Genomic DNA, 11538 nt, shown 5'->3' on the forward strand with positions numbered 1-11538 from the left:
ATCGTGGCTCAAAAACGCGATCCATGGCTCGAAGTTGGTATCAAAATGACCGTCATGTCCAGCCTTACATGAAAACAGTAATCTTTCGATCAAACAAGCATCAGAACGACCTTGTGTCAGCCATGAAAGATCATGCAAGTTCTCGGGCAGTAGTAGAGACTGTTATGGAATTCTACATATTGTTAGGCAGGGGCAAAACAATCATTTTGCACCTATTTTTAGAATTTATTTAAATTCAATTAAATTATAATTTTCTTCAATTCTAGGTAGGTTTTTGGGCATACACCCACGATTTAGCCCAATTCTATACAAACAGGCAATGCCTCATTGTACAAAGGATGGATTCATTCTTCTTGGGTCAATCAGTAAAAATTATGATTTTTACGTGAGCTTGTGGGTACATCTTGGAGGGAGAGAGAGGAGAGAGAAGAAATAGGTCGGTACCCTTTGGGTAGGTAACTTTCTCTCCTCCTCTCTTTCTCTCTCCTCCCCTCTTTCTCTCTTCTACCCTCTTTCTCTCTCCTACCCTTTCTTTCTCCCCCTCTATCTCATCTCTATCTCTTTCTCTCTCCTTCCTTGTTTCTCGTCTCTATCTCTATCACTCTTCTTCTCATCCTTATCTCTTTCTCTCCCCTCTTTCTCGTCTCGATTACTTTCTCTCTCCTCCATTCTTTCTCATATCTATCTCTCTTTTCTCTCTCCTCTGCTTCCATTCCCAGCATCGAGTGGTGTTTTCTATCTCCTTTGCTTTCATTCCCAGTGTCGGGTGGGGTTTTTTATCGCCTCTGCTTTCATTCCCACTGTCAGGTGGGGTTTTCTCTCTCCTCTGCTTTCATTCCCAACATTAGATGGGGTTTGCTCTCTCCTTTGCTTTCATTCACAATATCGGGTGGGGTTTTCTCTGTCCTCCGCTTTCATTCTCAGAGCAAGGTGGGGTTTTCTCTCTCCTCTTCTTTCATTCCCAGCATCGAGTGGAGATTTCTCTCTCCCCTTCTCTACTAAGCCAGTTAGGGAAGCCTAGCACCGGTTGGATTTGTCTCTCTCCTTTTCTGTCATAGTCGGTGAAGCATAGTGCCAGCTCGATCTCTCTCTTATGCTTCACTTTCATCACAACTGACGTAAGCCTAGCGCCGGTTGGGTCTCTCTCTTTCTTCTTCTAACAGTCGACGAAGCCCAACGCTGATTGTGTTTTCTCTCTCTTCTTTTGACAGTCGATGATGCTTAGCATCGACTGTATTTTCTCTCTCTTCTTTTGACAGTCGATGAAGCCTAACGCTAACTATGTCTTCTCTCTCCTCCTTTATGTAATACAGTAGGTGAAGCTTAATGTCGATTGCATTTGCTCTCTCTTCTTTTAGAACAGTCGCCGAAGCCTAGTGCCGACTACATCTTCCTTCCCTCTCTCTCTTTTGTTCTCCCACCTTTCATACTCTTCTCGTCCTTTCTCCTCCATCCTTCTATTCCCTTCTTCTCTTACTTTATTTCTTATTCTTTCCTCATAACCATCATTCAGATACTCTTTCGTTCGACTAAGAGGGATTGAGGTTAGCCTATCATGGTAGTCCTGTTGTCTAGCCGTAATGTTGTTGTGTCAGGATTAATTGGCCCTCTTTATTGCCATGACAGACTAACGATCGTGCCTAGCTAGTTGGTACTGATAATGACGTCTAGTAGTAATCATGTGAGCTAGTCTTAGTTACCAAGCCAGTTTTTCTACCACGTCAGGCCAATTATTCATTAGCTTAGTCACCGTTCTAATCCTCTCGCTCAGTCAAATTCTGCTTTCCCCCGTCTTTCTTCTCTTCTTTTTGAATGTGCATGCTTGTGTACGTTCACCAAAGAGGAAAAGGGTGAGGTCTGACCCACTTGTCTTATAACCTTTGCCATATATGTGTGTGACTGCAGAAAATAAGAAGAATATAAGTCAAGGGATGAATTCCGTCGAACCAATTTTATTATTGGGGGGTTTTCTTCATGATCTAAGAGGGCACCCACATGAGCTAGCCCCAGTAAGTCCCGAACCCACCTTAAATTCCTCTCTCACCGGTTGGTAACACCTGCCCCTGTTCTCGAATGAGTTTCTCGAGAGAGCGATCTCAAAAACGTCCTGGGTCTTCCCTCGAAACTTGAGAAGCATACCGCCCTATCCCCAAAAGGATCCAGAGCGTGAGATGGAGGCACTTAACCAAATGACTCTGCATGTCACCTTGCAGTAAAGGATAAGAATCCCTCCCCTTCAGATGATCAAATGATAAAAGACCTTGCTCCTCGAAAATCAAAGAAGAAGACTCCTTCTACGAGAGAAGAGGTAACAGGAGATTGACCAGCTCAGAAGAAAAGGAGGAAGCAACGGGAGAAGGTACTCCCAACCGTAGCTCCATTGGAGGGGCTAACTGCTTGCGACGATGATATGGTGGTAGGATGCATGACCAATGATCAAGTTGAGAAAAGGACTGAGGTTCCTATTTTCCCATCTACAGAGGAGGTGCAAACTTTGGAAGGCACCGAAGACTTGAAGAATAAGAAGAATCCGAAGGAGGGAAGCCTTGTCTCGGTATTAGTTGCCATGAGATGATCCAAGAGGCATGGTGATTTGTGTCCTCAAGATGACTCTTCTGAATAGTCCGGGGGTCAGCCTTCGAAAACTGCGCTGCCTTCTGTTCAGGCTTCCAAAGTGGCTACCCCTACTCCCGGCTTCAGTTTGAAGACTACGGGATCTCGGAAGAAGAGGATACTTATCGAAGTAGATATGCCTTCCCCTCCTTCTTCTGCCCTTGATGCCTTGGAGGTTGAAGCGCAGATGAGGAGTCCATCGCTTTAGAAGAGCATGTGGAGGCAACATCTGCCTCAAATCACGAGGAGGGAATGATAAACGCTTTGAGGGGCAGCCCCATCTCCCTTAGGGGAGATGAGGGTTTATCTTCTTCAGCCCCTCCCCCTGCAAGCATTCCTGCAGCAGTTGGGGAAGTAGATCCTAAGGAAGATGAGCTTCAGAAGAACAAAGGAAAGGCTTGCATGTTTGGTGACAAGCCGACTCTAGAGATATTGAATGTCTCGCTAACGAGGTCCTCGTCTGGGCCTATCCTTACTCCGGCAAAATTGAGAGCGAGCATTATTGTGGCGCTGCAGAGTTTACCTTGGTGTTCCCTTTCTTCTCCACATCTGCCTTCAAGCATTGAGGGTCTGATAGAGCCCATTAATACGAACAAATCTCCCCTTCCAGGTATCATGTTAACAATAACAGTTCTCACATCCAATCACTTTCTTCTGGTCTCTAATCTTTTTGTTTCATGTAGGGGTCCCTTTAGGTGCCGATCTCAATGGAGAGGTCATCCCACCAACGATTGCCCATGCCGCATGCCCCAAAGCAGATACAACTAATGATGTCTTGACTACTCGTGCCAACACGTTGGGAGACCTTGTGGGGTCTATGATGAAGGACCCCTCGACAGTTAGTGGTTTTCAAAGGTAGATGGGGATGAACATTGTGAAGGAAATGTTGCATCTCCTTGGAAACAACTCTATAGTAGGCCTTCACGACATCAAGGCATAGATTTTCCCTGCGTTAGAATTCATGGGGACCATGAGAATAAACACCTAGAAGATCCGCCAACTGGTCGAAGGAATCATTCAGGGTGCAGAGAGGGTTGTGTTGGTTCAAGATGTCGTGACTCACACATTCCCAAGAATAATTGTTGAGAAGGAGCGGGTTGTTGCTTAGCATGAAAAAGCAGTATCGACAACTTGACAGGGCTATCAAGCAATAAAAGATAAAGTTGCTAAGTTTAGGGCTCATCAATCGTGGTTATATGTGTGGAAGCTCACGGTGTTGGATGAAATGTCGGAATTGGAGGCCCCCCTGGCTGCAAAGAAGAGACAGTATTGTTGCTTATTTGCCTATACTTATTTCCTGGATGAGAAGATTACCTTAGAGTCTTATCGGATAGACCAAGAATCCCATCGTATGTGGTCGATGATCGATACTACCAAAGAATCTCAATAAGAATTGTTCAAGGCAAGCGCTCAAATGAAAGCCGCTCAAAAAATGGGGGAGGAAGAGGTTCAGAATATTGAAGAACTTATCAGGCGCTTTAGGAACTTTTAATCTTTTCCTCTTTTTGATAACTCTTTGCTTTGGGCCGGAAGGGACACCTTTTACTAGTAATGAACTTCCTCACATGGTTTGATGACTCTTATAATGTTTCATCTTCATGTAATCATTGTAATTCCATTTTCAACATGAAACGGGGAGCCTCGATAATTTAAATTCATATAGAGTGGACCATATGTTAGATCCTTCCTAACTTGCTACTTAAAGGGGCATGAGTGGCCCAATGCTCAAGAACATAAGACCTCGAGAGGATACTGTAGTTTAGAGTCATGCAGTGTAGACTTTTTGTTAAAGCCTTCCTAAACTCCTACTTAAAGGGGTATCAGTGGCCCAATTCTCAAGATCATAAGACCTCGAGAGAATACTGTAGTTTAAAGTCATGCAATGTAGATTTTTTGTTAAGGACTTCCTAACCTCCTACTTAAAGGGGAATGGGTGGCTGAATGTTCAAGATCATAAGACTTCAAGAGAACTGTACTTTAGAGACATGCAATGTAAACTTTATGTTAAGGCCTTCCTAACCTCCTACTTAATGGCGTATGGATGGCCCGATGCTCAAGAACATGAGACCTCGAGAGCATACTGTAGTTTAGAGTCATCCAGTGTAGAATATTTGTTAAGGCCTTCCTAACCTCATACTTAAAAAGATATGGGTGGCCCGATGCTCAAGATCATAAGAACACAAGAGGATACTATAGTTTAGAGTCCTGCAGTGTAGAATTTTTGTTAAGGCCTTCCTAACCTCCTACTTAAAGGGTATGGGTGGCCCGATGCTCAAGACCTCAAGAGGATACTATACTTTAGAGTCATGCAGTGTAGCCTTCTTGTTAAGGCCTTCCTAACCTCCTACTTAAAGGCGTATGGGTAGCTCAATGCTCAAGATCATAAGACATCGAGAAGATAATGTAGTTTAGGGTCATGTAGTGTAGATATTTTGTTGAGGCCTTCTTAACCTCCTACTTAAAGGCGTATGGGCGGCCCAATTCTCAAGATCATAAGACCTCGAGAGGATACTGTAGTTTAGAGTCATGCAATGTAGACCTTTTTGTTAAGGCCTTCTTAACCTTCTACTTAAAGGGGTATGTGTGGCCCAATGCTCAAGATTATAAGACCTCGAGAGAATACTGTTGTTTAGAGTCATGCTATGTAGAAATTTTGGCGATGTTTTCGGTCATATGCCATGGACCTATGTATCATGGGCTAAGGGCAAAACCCCCTCGCATCCTATGTTTGGACCGTTACCCCCATTAGTTCAGAGTCATGGGGCACGGACTATTATCAAAATATTGCCATATGCTTAACAGTTTAGAATCTTGTAGCTTGGACTATGTGATAGGTAGTTTACAGCTTTCAAAGGACCCATCCCATTTGGGCTGGAACTTGGATTGAGGTGCTCCGATGGGGCATCAGAAATCCAAGACCAGGTCATCTAGTTTGAATGACCTTAGTCTTAAATTTTTATCGAATTCTCTGATCATATTGGTCAGATAAACTTCAAACTTTTGTTTGGTGATGAGCTGCTTTTTATCTAGATCGTTGTGCTCATCGTGCCGGAGCTTAATGAGTTCATCGTTTGTTAGTCCATAGTGAACTGCCACTCTTAATGAAGGTATCTGGACATCCAGGGGTAAGACAACTTCGGCCCCATAGACTTGTGAGTATGGGGTTGTTGAGGTCGCATTCTTCCTCGTACTTTGATAGGCTCAAAGGACTTTTGACATTCTCTCATGCCAATCCCATAGGCTTTAGCTAAAAGTCTACTTTAAGACTTTGCAGAGGCTTTTATTGAACACCTCCACTTGTCCACTAGCCCTCGGGTTGTACATGGATAAGTTCCTCCAATCAATGTCTGGCAGGTCAACTCTCATATGTAGTCATTCTTGAATGGGGACCCATTATCCCAAATGATCCTATTTGGGACCCCAAATCGGTGCATGCTGCGGTGATGCACAAAGTCAGACACAAACTTTCCCATTACGTTTTGAAGAGGGATAGATTTTGCCCGCTTTGAGAAGTAGTCAGTGGTTGCTAATATGTAGCGATGGCCTCCGGTTGATATGGGAGTAATAGGTCCCACTACGTCCATCCCACGGCCACGACATAAGGGTAGGGTGTAATCGTTCTCATGCCTGATGGATATAATTTGCGTGTACCTGACACACATTGCATCTTTTTGTCTACTTGAATGCTTCCTCGGCCAGGGTGGGCCAGAAGTATCCCATTCGGTGCAGCTGGCGATACAACTTTGGTCTAGATTGGTGCATACCACACACCCCATTGTGCACCTCGTTTAGCACTAATGTCCGTCGTCATGTGAAAGACACCTTAATAGCATCCCATCATAAGACCTTCGATAAATTTTATCATTAAACATGGTGAACCTTGTAGCTCGTCTCTTAAGGGCCAACCTCTCTTCTCTGGTTTGTGGGATTTGGCCATGCACCAAATACTCTAAAAAGGGTTGTCGCCAATCTGGTCGGACAGCTTCCATGATGGCCACAACACTAGTGGCGGTGGGTTCTTCTATCAACTTTATCATAGCCCCTTGGGGGTATGGGGGCAATTCAGCCCATAACAATTCCTCATAAACGGAATCAGCTTTTTCCAACTTAGAGATAACTCGCCTTTCATGCACAGGAACATGAAGCGGGATCCTGGGCTTGACAAACATGGTGGCTCCTAGCTTAGCCAAAGAGTCAGCCTGGACGTTCAATCCCTGGGGTATGTGGGTCAAGGTACCTTCATCCATTTTCCCGCGGAAGTATCTTGTTGTACTATAGTATGGTTTGGGTTCATCTTTGCGAACCTCGTATATCCCTTTTAGTTATCGAACGATTAGCTTTGATTCACCGAATATGTTGAGGTGTCCAAGTTTCAACTCTAATGCCGTATCTATGCCAAAAATTAAAGCTTGATACTCAGCTTCCTTGTTCGGATACTTCTCGTTCAAGGAGAAGGCATACAACAAAAATCCTTTATCGGGAATGACAAACCTGCGCCAGCCCCTTTTGCTTGAGAAGGTCTATCGAAAAACATTTTCCATTGGGATGGTTCATTTGCCCACATAACCTCTTCATCAGGTAGATCTTTGTTCAAAGATGATCCTTCGGGCAAAGGATGAGCAACCAAGAAGTCGGCTAGGGCTTGCCTTTTGATAGCCTTTTGTCCAACATACGTGATGTCAAACTCCATAAGGAGTAGGGCTCACTTAGCTAAACTTCCAGATAGGAAGGGCCGAGTCATGAGATACTTGATTGAGCCGACACGAGATATCAGTTGCACCGGATGAGTTAGAATAAAATGTCGCAAGTTTTGGACAGCGAATACCAATCTTAAGCATATCTTTTCGATGGGGGTATAGTTATATTTGGCTAGCATCATGGTACGACTGAGGTAGTGTAATGCCACTTCCTTCCCCTCATCATTATGCTGGCCGAGAAGAGCACTCAAAGATCTCTCAAGAACTGTTACATTTAAAATGAGCAGCTTATCTGGTATAGGAGCTGTCAGACTGGTGGGGTTCAAAAGATAGTCTTTGATATCTTGGAAGGCCCGTTGACATGACTCATCCCACTCAAATAGGGCATCCTTCTTCATGAGCCAAGAAAAAGGTTTACATCACCCTGAGAGATTAGCTATAAACCTTCGCATATATGCCAGACGACCTTGGAGAGATTTTAACTCTTGCAAGTTCCTTGGTCATGGCATCTCCTGTATAGCTCATATCTTTGTGGCATCTATCTCGATCCCCCGGTGCCTAACGATGAAGCCTATAAAATTTCCAAACCTCACCCCAAATGCATATTTTAAGGGGATTCATCTTCAATTGGTTCTTTCTTAGTCTCTCAAACGTGGTTTCCAAATTAGTGAGATGAGTATACCGGTCCTTTAATTTGACTACCAAGTCATCAACATAGCACGCTACGATGTCATGTAGAATATCTTCGAATATGATAATCATAGCGCATTGGTATGTGGCACATGCGATTTTCAAACCAAACGACATGACTTTGTAATAATCAATTTTCTTCGTGGTTCTTAATGCGGTTACTTCTTCATCTTCTAAAGCCATTTGGATATGGTTATAACTAGAATAGCCATCCATGAATGAGAATACCTCCTAAGCTACTGTGGAATAAGTCATGATTTTCGTGATAAATCATCTTTGGGATATATCACCTCCCTGATGAACCCAACCTTTACCAACTTATTGACCTCAGCTTCAATTTGAGAAGCTATTTCAGGGTGGAATTTTCTTTGAGGCTGTTTCATGGCCTTGATGTTAGGGTCAACAACAAGCTTGTGGGTAGCTATTGTGGGGTCCAAACCTAGCATATCGTGATAGTTCCTTGCGAACACATCACGGTTAAGGCAAATGAAGTTTATGTAGTTCTCCTTTTCTTTCAGGTCTAAAGATGAACTTAGGAAGGTGGGTCTGTGATCGCCTTCACCCAGATCGATCTCGATCAGCTCGTCAATAGTGGCTTGCCCTACATCTTCCAATTGTCGGGGGCAGGTTCTACCTCATCTTAATTTTTGGAATTAGTGTTACTATGGCTACTCATGGATGTCATAACACATTGAACCATCCACCTCTCTTAATGCATGCTCTGCGAGGGGAATTTAAGGGTTACAATGTACCAGGTCGTTGAGTATGAGGCCTGCCTTGAGACACCTTCTCAATGGCTTAAAAAGCCGACACCATTCCTCTTCCATTATTCAATCCGTAATTGGTGGTAAGGTCATAATCCATGTTCCTCATGATTTGTTGAGCCTGGGGCATATACAGCTTCCATTGTAGCTTGGAGGTTTCGTCCTTCAATAGGAGGGCTCTATATTCTTTTTGGTGCCCCTTTCTGAACTTTGCTTTCAAAGGAGGGCTGATTAGACTATCATCAGCCTGGTGCGACATGTCTTGTTCAACCTTGACCGGTATCACCAAAGTGGGTGATCGCATGTTGGCATAAATATCCAAACCTTCGCAGCACCTCTCCGATTCTATGATCATCATTGGAATCACTCTTACTTTCCAGCATCTCTACGGAGTAGGGATCCGGGTTTTTGAGATTATAGAATTTGGCGTCTGCAAAATGAGACTCTACTTTGGTGAACGGCCTTCGGTCGGCGTAAAACGTATGTTGTTTACCCTCGTGGAAGTATTTGAGGCACTGGTGCAGAGTGGATGGGATGGTACCATTGTTATGCAACCGAAGGTGTTCTAATAGAACGTTATACGACACTTCAGTTGCTATGACTTGGAATATGGTGTAAGTCTCTAACTCCCCAGTTCTTAGCTTCAACTTGACGCTTCCTATGGTGTGCTGGGTGGCCTGATTGAACCTTTGGATTATAATTTGCCCTTACTATAAGTTCTTGATATCCATCCCTACGGTCTTTAGCTTCCTCAAAGGGAGCAGATTTGCAGCTGACCCTCGTCTATCATTATGTGATTAACGTAGGTATCATGTAGAACTCCGGTTACCATCAATGAGCGTTTGTAAGGATTTTCTTTTAAATGTAAGTCTGTATCTGAATGTGACCGGCATAGCATTGGCTAGAACTACTGGATCAATTTCTACCTGGTCGACTTCATCTTGGAACTCCTCCGGAGTCGACAAGGCCAGTATCAGGGTTGCCTAAAGCTCCTTGGACAACATAAGAGCATCATAGATGCTTATGGCAACTGGTAATCTTCTGAAGTGGGATGCTACATTGTAGTCACCAACCTTCGTATCCGTGGATGGTTTCATAAGTCCGATCGCATTGAAATTTTCAGCCTGTATTTCTGTGGCAGGCATAACCTTCTTCAGCATGGTATCTTAAGGCGAATTGCACGACCGGAGGTTTGGCGTTGGCTTCGACCATCCATGTTACATTGCAGGTTTATTTAGGGACTTCATCCATCTTCTTTTGCTCATGAAGGTCGTCCTTCATTAAAGCCCTTTGCATGAAATCTTTCAAGGTGGGATACGGAGGCAAAGTTGGCTGAACAACTTCATTCACCTCTCTCTCTCGTTTTCTTTTTATCTTATTTTCACCTTTGGAAGAGGATGGAGTAGTCCCTTCTTCATGTCCTTCTATTATCTATGCTTGAGAAAATGTCGTCTTCAATGCTTCTAAACCGGCTCTTCTCAGGGCTTCAACATGCATTCGGCTCTTCTCCTTCCGGCTAACATAGGTATTCCACCCACTGTCCGTAGCTTCCTTTGTGTTAGTTGAAGAGTTGAGGGTCCCCAAATACTCTGAGCACAATTCAACAAGCTCCGAGTGAGGACATCCTTCAATTTTTTCTAGAATAGGGACTTGATGGATATGCCGTTCGGGAATGGCATGACCCATAGATATAATCACATTATCTATTTTCTCTTGTGTAGAAAATAGATATCTGTGCTTGAGAAAATCCCTTCTCATGATGACTGGCTTGGGGCCCATACCGAAACTTTCCATGAGATTCTCCAGGTTCGTAGCACTGGAGACCAAATTACTGAAAGTGCAGGGATTGGAGGTATGCAAAGGTATCACAATCGGGTCTCATATTTTTGATACACATGTGCACTTCTTGTGTTTTAGGGAGTGGGGTTGCCTACCCCACACTGAGATTTAGCCATTGGGTGATGTATTGCTGCACAGGTTCCTGAGCCCTTTGCTTCATATTAAGAAGCTCAGGTAAATAAACATCCCTTTCGGTGCATGTGTCTCCAAGTGAATATACTCCTGTATCTATCTCCAAGTCAATAGTATCCAAGTGAATATACTTCCTGCGGGTAATCACGAGTACCAAGAAAATGTCGGTCCAGATAATGTCTAGATAATGATTGGACAAACTGCTTCATCAACAAGTACTCATTGTTGGCCGTATTTGTGCATAGGGATACGAAGTGGGCCAAGTGTTAGTCGAGGGATCCATGCCCATCAAATTTAAGAAATTTGGGGTGATGGTACCCCGCAGGGTAAGGTGCTTCGTCAACGTACGTCGGGTATGACTTAGGTTATGTGTCTACTAGTTGTACATCAGGGATGCACAATGATTGTAGACTTTTCATAACCAAATCACGAACCGTCTTGGCAGTCAAAGTTGTATTGGGGAGGTGCGGAGGTGGCACAAGCTTACCTATCGACCGATTCCTCGTTGCGGGATTTGAGGATTGTTGCTCAGACATAGCAGTCACTTGCGCTGCTCTCAGTGTCTCTAGCTTCGCAGCCGGTGTTTGGACCTCGACTTCCCTCTGATCCAATGCAATCCTCAACTGTGCCATTTCCTCATATTCGTCCGGGTTATTTCCCCTGCCAACCATCATCACATTCGCGATGGGCTGCAGCTCGAATAGTCCGGTGGACTCGTTATCTGATATTATCACATCGGGTTCTTGTAATCCAAAGTGAAGAGCCGGGGTATTCTCGGCTGCTGAGGAGGATTTCCTTGCCTT

The 11538-nt window shown here is 44.0% G+C and overlaps 1 protein-coding gene across 1 annotated transcript; it reads right to left on the reverse strand.

Moving 5' to 3' along the window:
- Positions 1–6407: 6407 nt before the first annotated feature.
- LOC148782059 (uncharacterized) lies at positions 6408–9924 on the reverse strand. Its single transcript, XM_088866274.1, has 5 exons — positions 9838–9924; positions 9691–9747; positions 7439–7702; positions 7105–7270; positions 6408–6928 (listed from the first exon to the last, which is right to left on the reverse strand). Exons 1-5 carry the CDS (start codon positions 9922–9924, stop codon positions 6408–6410), a joined length of 1095 nt encoding a protein of 364 aa, XP_088722400.1.
- Between the last annotated feature and the right edge of the window lie 1614 nt (positions 9925–11538).

The sequence above is a fragment of the Amborella trichopoda genome, chromosome 5 (genome assembly GCF_054954075.1).
Source record: "Amborella trichopoda isolate Santa Cruz 75 chromosome 5, AtrichopodaSantaCruz75HAP2 v2.0, whole genome shotgun sequence".
NCBI lineage: Eukaryota > Viridiplantae > Streptophyta > Magnoliopsida > Amborellales > Amborellaceae > Amborella > Amborella trichopoda.